Source organism: Centruroides sculpturatus, unplaced genomic scaffold (assembly GCF_000671375.1).
Source record: "Centruroides sculpturatus isolate CEXI.00-Female unplaced genomic scaffold, Cexi_2.0 scaffold1206, whole genome shotgun sequence".
NCBI lineage: Eukaryota > Metazoa > Arthropoda > Arachnida > Scorpiones > Buthidae > Centruroides > Centruroides sculpturatus.
Genome location: NW_019385455.1, coordinates 50,670 through 71,516, shown reverse-complemented (window position 1 = coordinate 71,516; position 20,847 = coordinate 50,670). Strand labels below are relative to the sequence as shown.

The following is a 20,847-nucleotide window of genomic DNA, read 5'->3' as shown; positions in this document are numbered from 1 at the left end:
TTCTAAATCTACATTAAATAAGTGCTTAGCAACCATTTAGCTTCCATCTATTCATTGGAAAAAGAACATTAAAAAAACTTTTGATAGTGAATCTGATATATTTAAACAGCTATTCATATGTTAATGGAACAATAACTCATATTTAAACACAGTCCCAGACCAAATATCTGGCTTCCAGAAATCCAAATTGCCAGAAAACTGGCTATTTTTGAATTTGGCATGTGTAGTTAATCACACAGCCATTTTATTTTGATTTCCATGGTATGATTCATACAGTGCATTTCATTTTTTTACTTTCCATTGTTTATTTTATATTTTTACAAATTTAGCCAGTATTCAGAACACTGAAAAATCTAGAAATCCAGACCATTTCCAGTTGAAAGCTTGCTGGATATTTGGTCCAGTGCTTATAATATATTATAAATCAGTGTTTCTCAACCTCTAACAAATCGCCGCCCCCTTCAATAAAACCATTACGTAATATCGTCCCCTTCACTACAAAATTCCGATGCCGAGGGATAAGGCTAATGCCAAATTCGTACTGCATTGAATAGACTAGTGACTAGTATAATGTTATTTGTTTAATTATTGTACGATATGACGAATAAAATATCTAATTATTCTTAATATAATGTTTTACTATATCGCCCAGAAAATTGTTTTTCGCCCCTCAAAATATAAATTGTTGCTAATTGCCCTTGAACATGGAAAAACGCCCACATGGGGGCGATATCGCCCCCGTTGAGAAACACTGGNATCAGGGGGGGACGATATCGCCCCCATGTGGGCGTTTTTCCATGTTTAGGGGGCAATTATGACAGTGTTTCTCAATGGGGACATTGAGAAACACTGTTATAAATAATTAAGTCATAAGATTTCATTATAAAAATTCTCATTTATTAATAAAGAACTATTTAAAACATATTTAACAATAAATAACCAACCATACAAATTAATTACTTTATCAATCCTATTGAAGAACAAGTTAAGCTTTAAAACTGAGCCATTTGTTAAATAATAAGTTCATTTCTTCTCTCTTGGCTTTATTACTGCAATTAACAGTAGGTATAATGCGTTTAGGTTTCAAAAACTGTACAAATTGTTTTAATTCTTCAAAACTGGAATGTTCACTGTAAGGAATACCTTTAAAATAAAATAAATTATAATTAAATACATTTTAAAATAAAACTATTACTTCAAAACTTACCATAGATAGTTATGGAACCAAGCAATTTAGGTTTTATATTATGCAAATTTTTATTTTGTAACCGAGAATTAAATTCCCATCCAGTTGGCTTCAATGCTAGAATTTCACTAAATTTTCCTTGAAACTTTTCAAGATGTTGATAAAGACCCTAAGAATAATAATAATAATTATAATTGTAAACAATATATTGATAGAATAATTCATCAGAATCATTAAATTGTAATTTTTACAAATAATTAATAAATCAAAACCTTTTCTTTAAACTATAATCTTATATTATAAAAGAACTTCTTGTCTCAAAAACTGTTGAAACTAAATCTCAAATAATATAGTAGAGATAACAGAGACTTTCACACTGCTATTGGTAACATCAAAATGGCACTTCTATCATCAGAATGCAACTTTATTAACCACTCAGCAGTGAGCGATGACTATAGTCGTCGAATTTTTTGGGGGGTATCGCCAAAAACTAGTCTAAAAGTACCATGAAATAAAAATTCACATAAAAAATAAATTATGTAGCAATAAAAAAAGACTTTTCTTTACTAGACATAACTGTTTACAAAATCTTTTTCCGAAACAGTAATGAGAAAAAACACGTGGAAAAATACTTTAAAAATTTCCGATGTTTATTCTCCACTACTGGGGGTAGAACCATAACCGACTAGTCCACTGTTGAAAGGTTAATGATATGCATTTTGGTACAAAAGATCCTCATCAGCCATACACAAATATATATATATATATCTGTTGAACAAATTTGCAGAGAAACTGACATTAGTTACAATTTAAAACATTCAAGATTTTCACTCAAGACCTATTCAAGATTTATTTTCATCCACACCGCAACAAATTTTCAAAATATAATATTATATTTTAAAGATTCATTAAACAATTTATTGCAGGATCACTCCTGAACAATTAATTAATATTGAGACAAACTACAACTCTACAATAAGTAGCAACATAATAAGCTTTAACACATTAAGAAGTCTTATTTATTGTATATTAATGCTTTTGAAGCCAAGATGATTCAACTCATGTAATTTATATTTGAAACTACATCTGAAGATAAAGCTGGACTCTTGAAAACAATAAGACTTTTCAGCTGTTAGATTTTCAGGATTTATTTTATAATAATGTCAAGTTTTCTAATTTGTTTAAAATAATAGAACACAATTCAAGAAATAAAAATTAATGAAAAAATCAGCAACTAATAAGAATCCCCATGGGATTCCCAGCATTGGGTGACATAAGATTTTCTTAAATGGATGGAAAGAGAATCATTATGGACTTTTTGAGCAGCATCAAATTAATATTATGGTATGTGAACAATATATTAATTTTTTTTGAAATGGTAAAGAAGAATCAAAAACTTTATAAAAGCAGACAAGCAAGAAAAATCCAATTTTCTTGATATAAGCACACAAATTTCATCTAAGTTCTGAATTCAGAGATGTCATTCTTATAAGATGGCCATTGCTGGAATGTGCAAATGAAAAGCTACTTTCAGTAGATTTTGACATGCTCTGTAATACTGAGATACTGAAAGATGCTCAACACTTTTGTCATACCCCAACTGCAACAGTAACAATGTCTTGAGTCAATCTTTTGCATTCAAGATGGAGCATCTCCATATCGGATGGTAAAGCCAAGATTCAAAACTTATAAAAGCAGTAAATGATAATTTTACAGGAGTATCCATCAAGCTAACAGCTGAGAGTTTTGAAAGCATACATTTATGGTTATTAATAAAATCATCATCTAACCATTGAAGAACCTTCTGCTTGCTGATAGAAACCCAATATATGCTAAGTTTTCCAGATCATTGTCACTTGTTGAAATTCAGGTGTAATGCTGTTTTCACTGGCATATATAACTAAGGCAGTAGTGCAACATATAAACCAACTATGGAATCTGGAGACATTAGAAATTTTTAAAGTGGACTGCAAAGGCCTGCTAATCAATTTTAAAGACAAAAAACAACTCTAGAGCATGGCAGGCTGTGTATGACCAGGAAGCTATAACAATTGATGCAGGCGCACATCTTCTGAAAATTAAAAAAATTTTTTTAAATAAATTCGAAGATTTTATTTTAAAACTTTTTAGAACATTTGAAACTGGATTTTAGAACATTTGAAACTGGAATGTTTAAAATTGGAAGCTAAATCAAACTCAGATTGCACCATAAAAATTTTTATAGAACACCTGAAGAACGTCCTAGGGTGGATTAGTGTGTTACGTTTCTAAATTTAATGTAATGTTAGTGTTACGTTTCTAAAATTAACTGCAAAGCTATACAAGGTTTGTGTGATGTATTTGTATTTATTATCACTTTGTTTGTCAGATGGATTTGATTTCTGTGTAAAGCAATTACTGAGACATTTCACCATTAACAGAGTGATTAGTTGTGCATTTCCTACTGCCTGATATCTTGTTCTCTGAATATTAACTTGTGTGATTTTTGGTTGCAAGAAATTTAAAAAGGATGGTTATCAAGGACATGTTCAAATTTGGTAGCCTTGAAAGACAGTATCAAAGGATCAATTATAGTCAGTTATTGAACACACTATACATCATTCAAAATGATGACAACATTGAGCAGTATTTCAAGAATTGCTAGTCTTGGTATAGCATGTCTTATATAAATAAAATGTTAGTTTCTTGCAGACTAAAAGTGCCATAGTGGTAAGTTTAAATACTAACTTATTTTTATGGACATGTCTTTCAAGTGTCCTGAAATATAAGTATACCAGGTTTCATTTAGATTGCTAAATATCTGTCTAGGAAACCTTGAATACAGGGTGTTTTAATTATGATCACTCAATCTAAATGTATAAAATCACTTGTCCTGACTGACTGACTCATCATCGTCCAGAGCAAACCGCTGAACCGAGCTAAAATTTGGTACACAGTTAGGTTACATCATGAAAATGCACACTAAGAAGGGATTTTTCGAAATTCCTCCTGCAGGGGAGAGGGAGAGTATTAAGGCTTAATCTGAAGAATGGCTTCTACTGTACTATTTTAGATGCAATGTTTTGTTTTCAACTATGTTTAGTCTTCATTGAGTACTTAGGTATATTAAATTAATAACATTTCAGACAATTTTATACATATTTTTATATATTTTGATTAAAAAATCAATATATATAAAATTTTTGAACTGTTTTAAATTTGAATTTGTTATTGCATATTGGTTCAATTATAGAACGATTGTAAACGTTCCAGAAAATTGATAAAATTGAAAACAGCTCGTTTGATTTGCAGCAATTCTCATCATTTTCAGCAGTAGGTGTTATATAACAATTACTATGGTTGTTGAAATACTGTATATAAATGGCATTTTCTTGAAAAATCTACACGGGTGAAGTTGCGGGTAACAGCTAATATATTATAAGCAAGCTACGAGAGCATCAAAAAGTACATTATATTGTAATCTTTTAGAACCAATAATGAACAAAAAATACAGGATCCTCTTTTATCATCTTTAAATGGTAACCTGAAAATATAAAACTGATCAAAAACATTTGTTTTATTAAATAGTTTTCCAACAATAATTTTTTAGACTCCTATATTTTTATAAATTATTTTTTTTTTGAAAATACAAGAAACAATGTTTAAATATTTCAATAATGATTCCATATTTATTAGTCTCCATAATTAACAGAACAAAAAATTCTTAGATATGATGTATACAAAGTACAGCTGTCCTACTTTTCCTTTAAATCAGAAAATAGTAATATAAGCCATTTTAATGTCATTTTTACTTCTATTTTATTTTATTCTATTCACTTCAAGACATTAATTAGCCTTTATTGCATATTCAACACACAGAATTGTATTATTAATTAAGATAAAATTAAAAATTTACAATAAACACCTTTGCATTCAGTTGTGCCATAGGAAGAACATGAACTTTTGCATCTTGAGCAGATGATACAAGATGGTTATTAATAAAATCATCATCTAAGCATTGAAGAACCTTCTGCTTGCTGGCAGAGACCCAAATTTTACATTCTANTATATTTATTGTCCTGGCCATATTATTAATGTTACATAAATTTGCTAATTTGAATTTATTATGTGAATAAACTCAAATTTTTCCTTCGTTAGAAATACTCCTTGCTCACAAGTTAAAGCTACATATGCCTATTGTAATAGAAAAAAATCCAGCAAAGAGTTGCTTAACTTTTCCGGCATTTAAAACTGCGTCTGTAGCGTCATCTGTTATGATATTTTATTATTAAAAACTTCTTTCAATTTTATAATAATTAAAAACTTATAATTTGAATTTTCCTTAATTAATTAATTTATACTCAACCCCACTTGAATAGTAAAATAGTAATAATAAACTTGAAAAAAACGCACATAATCGAGCCCAGATAAACAATTCCATTCTTTAAAAATATATTTAATTATATTTTAATATTGGCGAGAAAAATTTAAGAAATTATTTCTAAAATTTCATCTCGAGAGAGAAGTCTTTAAATACAATAGATAAGTAATTAACTAAAAAAAAAAGATACATCACAGCCTTGATTTATAACGGAGAACATGGCGCAATAAAAAGATAAATTTTGAATGTTTAGCTATAAAGATAATGTTTGGGATTAAACAAGTGCATTGTACTTTATAACTGTCGCAATAGAGAGTCATAAAGGGAGTTGGAATAAACAGACACATTCAAAAAAGAGTCGCTATCTGCAGCCATTGTTGCCATTGCATTCTATCGGACCCAAGAGTCTGATAGAAACGCCTTTGTTGCACTCAGAAAATCAGAGGTAGTTTCCATCTTTTCAAATAGAAATCGTCCAAACCATTATCTCTCCGGTAACATCCAGATAATCCTTGATTTATTTTGAAGGGAAAATGATAACTGAACGACAAAGATCTAACCGATAGTTTAGTAAAAATTCTATTTATATGACACCTTACAATGGATAATATTAAAATGGCTCCATTAAGTTAAAATTGTGTTTAACTCAATTATTATTAAAAGTAAAAAACTAATGAAGCAAATCTATAATGCAATAATGGCATTATACATTAGGAATAAACCACAAATTTGATAATTAAACCAAGTGTTTTAAGTTTTATTATTTAATACCTAATGCACGAATGGTGAACATTTTTGAGTCCATGTGCCATATAGTAAGTGTATCTTTAAAAATGTTTGTGTGTGCCAAAGCTTCAAATAACTATGCTTAAATAAATAAAATGAATGTGCTTTAATTAGCATAAATCTAATTAAGCTGATTGAAAAAAAAGAATGATTGGGTAATAAACCAAAAGGATGATTGAAAAAGAGGGGCGATAGACCGAAATCGTATATGTTACATGGTAGACGATTGCTCCAATGTGCCACTTCGAGTATGTGCGCCATAGGTTCACATGAAAATGTTTCATTTTATTAGTAAAATTTCTGGCATATAGTAATATTCTGGATTAACTGTCAGAACTGTGAAATCCGCTAAAATACAGTTGTTGGGAAAAATAATGTAAACAACTCCGATAGAAAAAAAATGCTCCTAGTGAGAATTTGATCGGAGGTCACCGTTTGTGATAACAATTAGATGGGAAAGTTGACACATAGGTGTCAAGAATGCACCATTATTTTCAAATTTGATGATCATGTGACTCCTTTCCCATGACAATAGAATAAAAGCTGGAGCCACAAGAAGCTCAGGGCAATCCAAAGGAAGTTATACTTGTAAATGTGTGCATCTTATCTCCCAGACCTCCATACAACGGACTCAAATGAACGAAAGGAGAAGAAATCAGTAGAAGACAGACCACAGCTTCAAAACTTTCATGCTTATTGCCATACTACAGTTCTATGCCGGACTACGATTCCTATGAACCATTCGAAGCATACCATTCGTTTCCGCATAGAGGTATTTTTTAGAGCATTGTGAACTCTCTCTCACTCTGAAAATAGCTGCTAAGAGCTGCCCCTTTGTATATTTATCTCATATTTAATCGCATTTAATTGACTTTGTTAACCTTAGATTTTAACAAATGCTTTGTTTATTTGTTAAACCTGTCTCCTGTCTTTGAAAGGACGCCTGCCGACTTGCTCACCTTCCTTGCCACTCGATAAAAAGCCATCCGAAATGATGTGAGTGGTCCTTGCAGACTGTTTCCGAGTAAGTGGTCAGAAGAAATTAAAGGCCCTTGGCCCATGGTATCTCACAGAACTATCAATATCAAATTTATTAAAATACTTATAACTTAGTTTAACTAATATTTTAATTTTTGAAGTTAGACTATTTATAAAAACACATTAACACTTTCAAGTCTATCATTAAATCCTTTTCACACAACCACAGAAGACACAGTTATATTGGTTAGAAGATAAAACTTCTTTAAAAGACAAATAATAAAAGGTAAAAAATTCACAATGTTTAAAAATGTGGTTGTGTGAAAAGGATTTAATAATAGACTCGAAAATATTATGTTTTTGTAAATAGTCAAACTTCAAAAATTAAAATATTGAAGAATATCCTGAGTTAACATTGAATCTTGTTAGTTTAACTAAATTTTTGTTAAAAAATTGTAATATTTTTGTTGCATAGGACAATTAAAGAATGTTATCTCTTTGTAATATGCTTCACATTTATTAAAAGCATTAAAACTGCTTCATCTACATTGACGTAAATGCAAGTTGTAGTACATTTTCTTGTAGGTCTCGCATCATTGGCTAATTTCAAAATTGATTCACAATTTGTTATTATGGTTGATAAACTACTAACAGGAATTCCAAACTTTGCTATAATGTCTTTCTTTTTTGAGCCTTTATCAAATTCCCACAACACATTAATTTTTTTTAGTAATACTTAAGCTCCTTCTGCCCTTCCAGTGTGCACATCATTTATGGACAGTCTCATATTTATAGTTCTTCAAATTCCAACTGGACAACTTATTAAATAAAATAAAATCTCACTAACCTCAAAAATTAATCTAGCAGTTGTCAAAATTATGACCTTTCTAATGTTTTCAATATTCATTAATTGTAAATCATTTATCTTTCAAGCGAGATTAGGTCCAAATGCCATCCATTTGGACCTAATCTTGCTCTCCCTTCTTTACAACTGGTAGCCACATGGGGACCAAATTACATGATGGTTTTAAAAGCGAAAAAGCAGTATTTCTCACACCTAAGCTGCAGTTTTATGAACGATTTACAGATTGATACCTGAAATTGAACCTAAATCCAAACTCAACCCAGAAGGAGTAATCAATTTTTAATAATTGATGGTTCTTACAAATTAAAAAAAATCATTATATAGAAATTTATCATTATTATTATTTAGAAGCAATTTTATATATATTTTTGGCTGAATGATACAAAAATTCGTTATATGGAGAAATTCACTACATAGAACTTTGTAATATGGAAGTTTGACTGTATTTAAATCTGATACTGATACATTTTTATTAAGATAATATTTTTCAAAAGATTCAATTTTCAATAATAAAACTGGGAAAAGATTTTAAAAGTTTATTCAAAAAATACTTTATCAGCCTGAAAACATATCTTAGGAGTCTTGCTCACTAAAAAACTGTCTTGCACCTAAAGTTACAAATCACTAAACTAAACAAACATGCATAACATATAAACTTTTAATGATATGATTACTTACTTTTAAATACTTTTTCTTTTCCAACAGTGTAACTGCCACAAACAATTAACAAAGAAGAATTGTTGGTTGCTTTATCTATTACTAGTGATTGCACATAGAGTAATACATCATCTTGAGAAGGGAAATTGTAGAAAGGATCACAATATCTGCAATAGTAAATAAAAGATAAGTGTGAAACAATTAAATATAAAATTATATGTAAGATAAAATGTAATGTAGCAGAGAAAATCTCAAATGGAGATTTAATAAATATGAAAACTCAAATTACAGGGGAAAAAACAAATTTTAAAATACAAATTTAATAATTTATATTTTTAAAATTTTCTTCTTTAAACTCTTACCAATGCAATTAAATGTTGTAATTTGAAAAAAATCTCAAAGTGAGATGCTAGAAAGAACAAAATAAAGAGATAAAGACAACAATATTCAGTAAAGAATTACAAGTTACAGTATACAAAAACAACTACATAAAAATGGAGACATGGAAAAAATAGAAACTACAAAGCAATTTAGCACTCTAGAGAGATGACTGTTTATTTAGTTTTGACCTTTTCATACTCGTGTTTTACAGAAAGCACTGGCAAGTTATATAAAATAGACACATTTTAATACACATGACAAAATAAAAATTACACAATACTGAGATCCTGAAAGAAAATATATAAATAAAGCATTATTTTTTCCACATGTAAAAAAAACAGCTACTTTTAAGGAAACCAAAAGTTTTAATCAAAAGAAATGTTCTCAATCCTTTATTCAAACTAACATAACTCACATCATTTTTCAAATTGAACACAGAATAAATGCAATATTCCAGACATATACATAATTTAAGGCTGTTTTATATTTTATGTATAATAATACGAAAAAATTGATAATTACGGCAATATACAAATAGTTAGGTATTTAGCAAAAAAGTCATTAAATAGCTAAAAGAGACTGGCAGTACTGTAACTCATTCTTGAAAGGGCCCACTGGCATAGATATACATCTATGCCAGTGGGCCTATGAGTCTATCTTTCATCCTTTTAACACACCACAGAAGTAACAGTATATTGGCTTGGATGAACTTCCACAGAACACATGATAAATTATAACAAAAATTCAATTTTTAATTGAAGATATCCTGGGTTGTTCATGTTATCATGTATGCTGTTATGCAAATGAACTTTATGATTACCCAAAATCACCACCAGAGTACCTGAACCAGTTATATATTACTTGTGTTTTATCCTTTGTATTTCACTGTGTGGCCGTCAGCCATGATATGTTATACAGTCGACCCCCCTATAACGTACGTTCCTATAACGACAATTCCTATAACGTAGCGAAAAAATTGTAGAAACTTTCGTATAACGTACCTCCTATAATGTCGTTTCGCGAGAAGATTGATAGAGTCTGGACCAATAGTGGATGAGCAGCCGAACAACTTTCCTCCGACCCTGCACCATGCTACGGAGCGGCTAAATTGAGTTTGCTATCGTCTGTTTAGTATTATATATAAATTATATATAAATTAGGTACTGCACATATAATTATATATTAATTATATATAAATTAGGTACTGTATATATAATTATATATTAACTTAATTTATTGTAACTTTATTATAATTATATATATGCTTTCTGCCGCCTGGCAACACGCTACGGAGATTTTAGGCTAGTAAGTTGAGTTTATTATCGTCTGCACAGTATGTAAATTAGGTACCGTAAGTCTAATACAGCACTAATTTTATACATTTCTTGTGAAAGAAACACTTCTTATTCAACGGCCATAAAAATTATTTATATTAATGATGTCTCCAAAGGTCAAGTTATTTTTCTGCGAAAAATTCGTTATTAGAAATCGCGGCCGCCGTTTCATGTGCTGTTCCGCGATGAAAACCAGCTTTAAGCAACGGCGTAGTCGAACGGTACACACTCGGTAAGTAATCCTATAATTTTTTGTTTATAGCATAGTTTATACAGATTATTCCCAAAAAATTATACGTATTTTGGAAATGTTGAGTCGAATTAGTCTAGAATCGGTTAATTTTATAGAAGAAAACCTTTCGAACAGCCTTAGTCCGTAAAGTTCCCACCTATCGGGCTGCGATTGGCTCATGTATTTAATCATTCCTACAACGTAATTTTCGGTTAGCGTGGAACGTATCTAAGCATTATAGGGGGGTCTACTGTATTTTCCTATATTTTTTTGGTTATATTAGTATTAGGCTTTCCTTTCTCTTTGTCTAAAACCATCTAGAACTTTCGTTTCCCTAAACCTTCCTATAATTTTCTTTGTCTGAACCCTTCTTGCCCTTGGGGGGGATTACCCTTTTCGAAGAAATAATGAACAAAGGAGAAGGGAGTGAGGCCTGGAGGCAAAAATAGAGAGAAAGAATATTAGATTGAGTGGAGATCTCGAGCAGGCAGGAGCGAACAGAGAGGTGCTCCTACAAGTGAAGTGATCTGAGACAAAGCGAACAGAGAGAAAAGAAAAAGGAAGGACTGCAGACGGAAAGTCTACAAGTGAGAGGTGATAAAAGACGACTCAATCCGGAAGACGAAGATTGTAGACGAAAGGTCTACAAAATAAGAAGTGACCTAAGAACAAAAAGTGAGAATCAGAGAGAGAGATCATCGAGGGGAGGCCTCTTAGTCCGAAGTGTTCTCCAACCAAGGGCTCACCGAACCTAAACCCGGGTATTTCCACTTCTTTCCTAGTCTATCTCTATATTCTATATTCTTTCTTCTTTAGTCATAAGTTAGTGTAAGTTAGATTAAGTAATTTTGGTCCTCTTCAGGTTTTTGTCGCGTGAGCAATAGACAACTGTTTTCGAAGTGTACTATTGAGCACCGGTATACGCGTAAGATTCGAAAAATTGTAAAGTTGGGATCAAATAAACGAACCTGTTCAGTGAGAAAAATAATACTTTGTGTCGTGAGACTTTTTTTTTGGTACCCTTTTCGCTCGCGGGATCGCGTACTTCTCACTCTGAACACCACAACTGTATGTATCATACATATAACATGCACTGTACATCTTGGTTGCTTTATATTCTTCACTTTTATATCACTTATGTATATCTATATCAATCCATCATTTTTTATCATTTTAGTGAATGTTTGCATTCCATGTTCTTGTATGTTGTATATTTTAATGAGATACTATTTTTGAAACAATAATCACATGCATTTAGGATTACTTTTGTATTAAATAATAAAATAAGTAGATAATTTATATTTGTCTGAAATTTTAAATATGTTGATAAATCTATATCAACATGATAATAATAAACTGATACATATTGTTACTCAGAGCATTTAATAATAAAGTTAAAGTGTTTTTAAATGATAAACACTAAAAATAAATTTTGATAATGCTTACGTAGTATCTAGATATATTTCATCTATTGAACATTTTAAGAGTAAAGGATATTTTTCCATTTTATCAGTGGCACGAAAGTCTCCTGTATGCAAGAAACAACGTCCATCAGGTAAGTTAAATAAAAACATCAAGGAACCAGGACAACTGCAAATATATATATTTAAAAATTATAATCAAAATTTGCCATGAAAATATTTAAAATTTAATTAATAAATATGAGAACAAACTGATTTGCATCCAAAGCAGTTACTTCTATGCCATCAAGAATTATTGGCTCATTTATGTTTATAGGATGCAATAGATTTGTACAAACTTTAATTTTTAATGAAACCAAATTGGCTGTTACCTAATTGAAAAATTTAACATTAAAATTGTTATTTAATTTTAAATCTTAATTATTGTTATTTATAGAAAATAATGTACTTTACTTACTTTACTACAGTATAATGGATGTGAAAAGTTTTTTGTCAATCCCATATAATGGTCATAATGAAAATGACTGAGGAAATAGTATTTTATACCAGGTATTGAACCATAAGAAAAGGCATCAATGCAAAATGATGTATCTAAACAAATAAAAATATTAAATTTTTAATAAATAAAATATAATTTTAAATCATTATGTGAATATGTTTACCAGATCCAGAGAATTACATGACTGTATTAAGATTACAGTCACATATGACAAAGAGATTACAAAGTACGGCTTATGAGCTACACGTGACTCTCAAATGTTAGTGATGTGATTTATGCAATACATGTGACTAAATAATTCATATACTAAATGAAAAGCCTAGATATCACTATATCCTTTCAAAAATGATAAAAACAATATGTTAAAAATGGATATACAACATTATATATCAATATATATGCAGTAAATAATCTAATTAATAATAACAGAAATGCAGTACAGTACTGCCATTGCATCAATAGCATAACAGAGATATTGCACTACTCCATCATCAGCTCTTACATACAGCTCTTAAAGCCTATTTGGTTGTCTATTCTGATATACGATTTACATCTCTCCAGTATTAGTGAAATAAATATATATAAATTTAAATATTTAGATAGTTTCTTTTATGTCAATAATTTTTAAAAGATATAAAAGTTTAATTAATAAATTAGTAATTATTTGTGTACAATGTATTTACACAAATATGGCCAAAGAATTTTCTCACAATGATCATAGAAGAATTTTGTAAAAATATTTAATATGAATTGAAGAATCATTTTCATATTTTTAAAGTGAAAATAAGATTTAATTAATATTTATTGAAAAAAATATTGTTTTAAACAGTTCCAATATAAAACTGACAATAGAAAGATTACTGGACTTAATAAAAAATAGAAATAGCAAAAGAATAAAGATATTAACTAAAACACAGCTAAACACCTATAACCAGCAAACAAAATCAATATATTTTAAAGAAAACAAATGCTTTCTTCTGTTTTAAATGCACATCATCAAGCTACATAAAACAAAAATAAAATTGAATGCTTACTTGAAAAATAGAACATAACATTAAATTCAAAATTGAAATTGCCATAAATGTGTGCAATACAGTGTGGAAGTAACAAAAAGAAACATATTGTTTCAGTGTTTTCCAATTTCCTGATGATGAAGTATTAGGAAAAACTACATATTTTTTTAAACTTCAATTTGAATTTTTTTTTCTGTTAATTAAAATTTATAACACTATAAGCCAGTTTTAAATTAATCAATACCAAATGTGGTTTGTTATAATCAACAGATATAATCAAAGAAATAGAAATATTTAACTATTAAAAATAAAAGAACATATAATACATCATCAAATTTATAATTTTTTTATTAGGGAGAATAAACATGAAAAAAGTGGAAAAAAAATAAAATTGTTTTGTACAAGCAAATCTTTTGGTTTTGTTTTTCATGTAGTGCAATTAAGGATATTGAAGTAATTAAGCTGTCAGCTTCTCATTCAAGGGAAATGGAATTGCATTTAGGCAGTCAAGAAATCCCAGAAATTTTTCATTAAAACTCTGTCCTAGACATGCTGGGACCCCATCCCTCACCATCTGGCCATCCCCATTATAGGTCTGGTTAAACTCATCACAGATATAAAAATAGGGGGGCTCTCCTAATGCTGACAGTGCATGAAAAAAAGTAAAAATGTTTTGATTTATACTTTTAGTAATATTTTCATTAGCCTTGTGTTTTGGAAAAATCATAATTTTAAAATAATTAAGATCTAAAATCTTTATATAGATTCTATACTAAAAATTATTATTATGTTGCTAATGAAACATCATCTCAAAAATGTTTCAATTGAAAGTTTCAGACTTCTTGAAGATTTGGTAATAGTAATACAAGTCTAAGACAAAAGTATTAGACTATTCCAATTGAAATGTAACAAACAACTTTTTAAACCAGAATACACTAAGTGAAACAAATAGAAATGAATATAATAATACACAATGATTTACAGTCGACCCCCCCATAACACTTGATTATTCCATTTTATATGAATTCCATGTTGTACAAGTCCTTAGATTTTACAAATACTTGAGCCGTTCACAGCCCGGCACACGTATTTATAAAATCTAAGTGACTCGTACAACATGGAATTCATATAAAATGGAATAATCAACAGTGTTATAGGAGATCGACTGTACTAATGTCTATATAATTCAATATTTTAATGCATTGCTTGTTGCATGTTTTATTATAAAATTAAATAAAAAGCAAAAACAAATCAAAGACAAAATTATTAAACCACTCTAATGTAAAGACAATTATTATAGCATCTTGTCTAAAATCTGATTGGATGTCCTTTTGCATTGATCCATAGTGACATTCGTTGAATTAAATGTTGGCACAACTCAGATATTTCAGACCAGGATCATTGAATTGCATCTTTCAATTCCTCTTTAGTACGGGACTTTTTTGGTTTTTATTTCAAAACAGCCCATAGTTATTCAATTGGTTAAGGCAAGGACTATTTGCAGGCCAATCCAAATGAGAAATATGCTTAGTGTGAGAGTCGAATTTAGGGAATAAATCTATATATATATATATAAATGGACATGTATGTCCCTATATCTCACTTTTTCGCCAAAACTACACATCGCACGTGAATGGTGTTTGTATGTGGTGGTAGCCCCAAGTCTCCATTCGTGCATAGGGGTGGTTGCGTCTCGATAGCTATAAGGGTGCGGGAGATATGAGGCTGAAAGTGGTTGAAAGTGGCTTTCTATTTCGAATGTTTTGTTCGATTTTTTCGAATTTATTCCAATTAAATTCGAACATAAAATTCGAATTGGTTCGATTATAGAACGATTGAAAACGTTCCAGAAACGTTGAAATTTGTTCGTTTGACTAAACGTAAAAATTCTCTAATTAGTCTGGAAACGGGGGACCTAATTCTTGCATTTTGTGAAAACGGGTAAGATTAGCTATAATGTAATTATCTTAATCTTCACTATCGTTACTTTTTGCCCAGCGAAGCGGGTCCTTGCAGCTAGATTCTAGATTACTTAGAAAAACAGTCTTTTATATATATAAAAAAACTATACTATTACATACAAATAAAAACCCAGCGAAGCGGGATCTTGCAGCTAGTTGATAAATAAATTTTTTGTTGAGGGAGGAAAAGTTTAAAGAAATAAACAACAAACTGATATAAAAAAAGAACATAAAAATCTTTTCCCACGAACTTAGTTCCTTGTCAAGTATGATACATTGAATGTGTCACCCAAAATCTCGTAAAGACTATTGGTCAGTGGTGAAAAAACAGTCCTAATAAGGCAGTGGAAAAAATCCAACAAGACCCCTTTTATAAAAAGGAGGGGTCAATGCGTAAGAGTCAGTGTCTGGAGTTTAGTGCACTGTGAATTTTACGTGAATGGATTAGCCACTACCCGGAACTAATCAATTGCCGCTGTTCGGAAGGACTACGCCTAAACCGACTAACAACATTCGAAAGAACTTTGTGCAATGGGGAAAAAAGCATATCAATGTTCGAAAGAACTTTGTGAAGTCTAGAGACTCGAAGACGAAACGACTAATAGAAAATTTATAACAAGGTATTTATCCTCGCGCGAAATACATGTGAGCTCTCTCTCTCAGGAATACGGGTAACATGGAAGAAAATAGATATGTTAACTGAACCGATTGTATATAGCTTAATTCGAACAATAAACGGGCATTATGTATAGATTATGTAGAGTGTAATTCCTCTGATTCTCTCATTACGCCTCCATCCCAGAATTAAAAGTCCACAAACACGACCGTTTGTGTAACCAAAAGTAACGGCCGATAAAATTTTTCTGTCAGGATGACACAGGCGGTGTCATCCTCTTTGGCGCCCTGTCAGGATGACACAGTGGTGTCATCCTGACAGGGCGCCAAAGAGGTGCCGACCCTGTGGTCACAGTGGTGTCAGAAGTGGGATTTATTTTAGGGGAGATTCGAACAAAATTTGGGATAAATGGAGGCAAATCCCCAAGGGCGTCAGCGCGGAGAGGCAGGAGGAAGTACGCTTGCAGCAGGGGGTCTATCCGGAATGATTCCTTTGATTCCTACGTTTTCGGGAGATACAACAGGATTAAGGATAGGAGACTTCTTTGATTCCCTTGATGAAATCGCTAAATTAACTAACTGGATAAAATCTCAATGCTTGGGAGTGACAGGGCACCAAAGAGGTGCCAACCCAGCAGTCACACTTAGCCTGCACTCATGATGTTACATGGCAGCATCTTTGACATGATACATTACCATCTTGGAATATCCCCAAACTGTTCTTCAACTATAGGAAGTAAGTTACTGTTTAAAATGTCAATATATACCTCAGCATTTGCTATTTCATTACAGATGCATATTTTTCCTATGCCATATGATGACATGCATTCCATATCACAGATAATGGAAATTTCACACCCTTCAGGAGATATTCATCTTTAAATTCTGTTTAAAGATATTCATCTTTAAATTCTGAGCTGGTTCTGTTTTACAAACTGCACCTAATACTCTATCTTATCTTTTTGCTGTTTTCTTTGGTCTACCAGTTTTTTCTTGTTCTTGAACAAGAAAAAACTGGTAGACAAAAGAAAACAGCAAAGATACCTCATATATCTTTAAATTTGTTGAGTACATATTGTCATTACTTTTTTTACAATACTAAAAGATTTTTTAAATACTTACCTGGCACCTTCTTATAAAATGGGCAGTATCTCTTCCTCTGATTTAAAATTTTCTTATCTTGAGTAGCTAATAGAATATCTTTAGTACATTCCTCAGCTTTTATTTTTGATACTGACAAACCATCATTTGAAACAGTTTCTTTTTCCTCAAACATTTTGAAAAATGAAGTGATTTTAGACTGAACTTTACACTTTAATGAATTTGTTGCACTTAACTGCTGTAAATTTTTATTATTTATTATATTTAAATTCTTATAATATTCATCACTTGATTGCTTTTCTGTCTCATAACTATCTTCATGTTTAGTGTTTGAATTAATTGCATTAGTCTTATCATCATCATTATTAAAAAATCTCATTTTGATAGATTTTGTTTTCAAAGAGTCTAAATTTAACGACGAAGATCTTGTAGGTCTTTTAGCAATAGATTTAGGACTCGAAGAACATTTTCTTTTCCTTCCCCGTTTATTATTCATTACAGATTTACTCTTATTTTTATCAAAAGTGACCAAATTATTTTGATTTTTTAAAGTTTGCAAATTATTTGAAAACAGTTTATTGCTATTTTCATCTAGTATTATTTTCACATTACTTCTTAAAGCTGCAAAATGTGAAAATTTGCTGAAATAACTTTGAACAGTTGAATTGCAACAGAGATTTGGACATTCTGAAATTAAAAGTAAATATTAAATTATGAATTATTATATAAAAATAAATTTTGTTAATTATCTTTCAGTATTTGGCTATTCAGTATTCTACATTGTACAAAGATGAAAGATGACTAAACCAGTTAGGATATCAGAAAAAAATATTTCTTCTAGATCAGGGGGTGGCAAATCTATGGCACATAACACATCATACAATTTCAATTTATCATGTTTTTCTCAATCAGCTTTTTTCATTTATTCTAATTAAAGATTATCTTTTTATTCTTTAAAGCAGTGTTTTTCAACCGGGTGCCACAGCGCCACGATTGAGGTGTCGCAAAGTTTAGGGTCTTTAAGCATTTTCTTGGAATTTTACTTATGTGTAGTTCAAGATAACTCATTGTCAGTTCTATTTTGCTATGAGATATCTAGTAAGCAAAGAAACAATGACTAATTGCATGTTCGCACAACTTGTCATGAGTTCGCCCAAACCACATTGCTTGGCTTTCACATTCCCAGTCCCAGTACCAGGCCAACCAGCAGAGAACGACGTGGACACTTGTGTCTTGTACATACTTTAATTAAAAAGCATTGCATTGTACTTTGAAAAGCGTGTGGTTTCAATCACAAAGTAGGTGCATATTACAGTATTTTCATAGTATTCAAAAGCAATGATAACAAATAAACAATTTNACAAAGTAGGTGCATATTACAGTATTTTCATAGTATTCAAAAGCAATGATAAGAAATAAACAATTTATCATTTTTTTAATTTAAATTTTTTAAATTGATATGAAAAAGATAAAAAAAAGTAATGAAACATTTATTTTATGTAAGCATCAAAATAGTATAAAAAACTTAACAAAAATTGTTTATCAATAAAATGATAATATAAAATTATGATATATTTGATAATAAAACTAGATTTAAAAAGAAATAGCAAGACTATTATTTTACATGTAGTTATTTCGACAAAATTCAATGGACTTAAATTTTGATTTTTAACATGTAAAATGCTACTTCAAGTTGTCAATTTTTAAAATTTTTCTTCACCACCCCAGCATTGCACATAATATTCATTTTCACAAAAAATTCATCTGGCCCATTAGTTCCCCCTTATTCAGATTCTAGATCCGCTGCTGGTCAAGAGTGTCACGGTTTTTTATTTTTCAAGCAGAGGGCACCTCGAAAAATAAGGTTGAATGAATGAAAAAGGTTGAAAAACACTGCTTTGGCATGCATAAACATCTTTAAAGCTAAGTATTCTTACTATATGGCATGTGGGCTCAAAAGTTTGCCATCCCTGTTCTAGATTATTAATTTACGTATAAATATATGTGAAATACCTAAAAGTTAATTTCTACCAAATTTTTATTCTTTAAAAAGCAAGTTTTTAAATAATGTTTTTAGAAATTTAGATACTACTGAATATTAATTTATTTTATGCTTAAGTCGCATCATTTGTACTTCCGAATAAATTATAATCACCTGGAAGAATATTTTCATTAATTTGAATAATTCATGTAAATGACTTTCAATAAGCTGTCTGGTAAATGCTTCGACAGGTAATTAGCATTTCGGAGAAACTTTCATATTCTTTAGTTGTGTAGTTTTTAAGCATAATTTTAAGTAACGTTTTAAAGCTCGTTAATAATAGCACTTAAACATGACAGTTACTAATAGAAAAAGCCCGCGAAATATTAAGCAACGAATTCCCACCTTCTTTACATGAACCACCTAGCGTGAAAAATTAAAAAAGTTTTAAAAATTTTTTTAAATAATACTATAATATTAAAGTATAATTTATAAATACCTAAATAAAATTTTAGCCAAATAATATTATGTTTTAAAAAAAATTTGTGTATATGTTAAAAAATAATAAAATCTTCGTTAAGTCCTACCCCTTTTGAGATATGACACAATATCGCTTTATCTCCTCACCTTCTTGACCTTTAACCACAAAAATATAGTGGCCGGATGGCTAAGTGGTAAAGGTAGCTCTGGATCCCGAGATCGAATTCGGACGAGTCCAAAAATCCCCAGGAATTTTTCGGGATGATTTGATCGGATATGTCGGCCCCCATCTCTCACTACCAGGCCGCCCCATTGTGGGCCTGGCAGAACAAAAATGGACTTGCTATTCGGATTACGATCACGGGTTCCCCAGAAGCGGTAAGTTGTCACTTTGACCGCTCGGCCATCCGGCCTGACTTCAGTACTTTCCCTTAGTTATGTTTAGAAAACATCCGGGAAAGTAAAAGATATGAAAGTACATTTTATTAGCTAGAAGACAGTACATTTACTTCTAAAAAAAATCACCATTTACAATTTTACGTTTCTTCCAACGGTGAACGGTGAATTCTGACGGTCTTTTTTTGATCCACGACCTCACTGCATCCTTCATCATCCATGGTGAATTGAATCCTTCATCATCCATGGTGAATTGAATTGAATGTTAGATTATAAGCTCAGTAAATTTTTAAACACAACACACACGTCTTCTCAAGTGTTGAATCAATCTGTCTACGAGCTTTCAATGCTTCTCATCAACCACATAAACTGATCGATTACTGCGAGGTTCATCTTCTATTTGCTTTTCCAACTCCTGATGCACGAAATTTTCTTTCTCATCTATTCACAGTACTGAAATGAACTAAAAAATCCTTTAGGAATGAAATGTGTGAAAGTTCTGAAATGTACTAAAAATCCTTTATAAACTGCAATGCGTTTTGGATTAAATTTTTTAAATCACTCTTCTAGCTTCTGACACATTAGTCAACTTGTTTCCAAC

At 30.6% G+C, this 20,847-nt stretch overlaps 1 protein-coding gene across 1 annotated transcript; it reads right to left on the bottom strand.

The window, feature by feature from the left end:
- Positions 1-895: 895 nt before the first annotated feature.
- Positions 896-19,793, bottom strand: LOC111639164 (DNA cross-link repair protein SNM1-like). Its single transcript, XM_023384964.1, has 9 exons — positions 19,545-19,793; positions 17,411-18,076; positions 12,658-12,791; positions 12,453-12,571; positions 12,226-12,369; positions 8,854-8,999; positions 5,091-5,275; positions 1,208-1,355; positions 896-1,143 (listed from the first exon to the last, which is right to left on the bottom strand). The coding sequence occupies exons 2-9, from the start codon at positions 17,883-17,885 to the stop codon at positions 986-988; spliced, it is 1,509 nt and encodes a 502-aa protein (XP_023240732.1). The 5' UTR covers positions 17,886-18,076; positions 19,545-19,793; the 3' UTR covers positions 896-985.
- Positions 19,794-20,847: the final 1,054 nt, after the last annotated feature.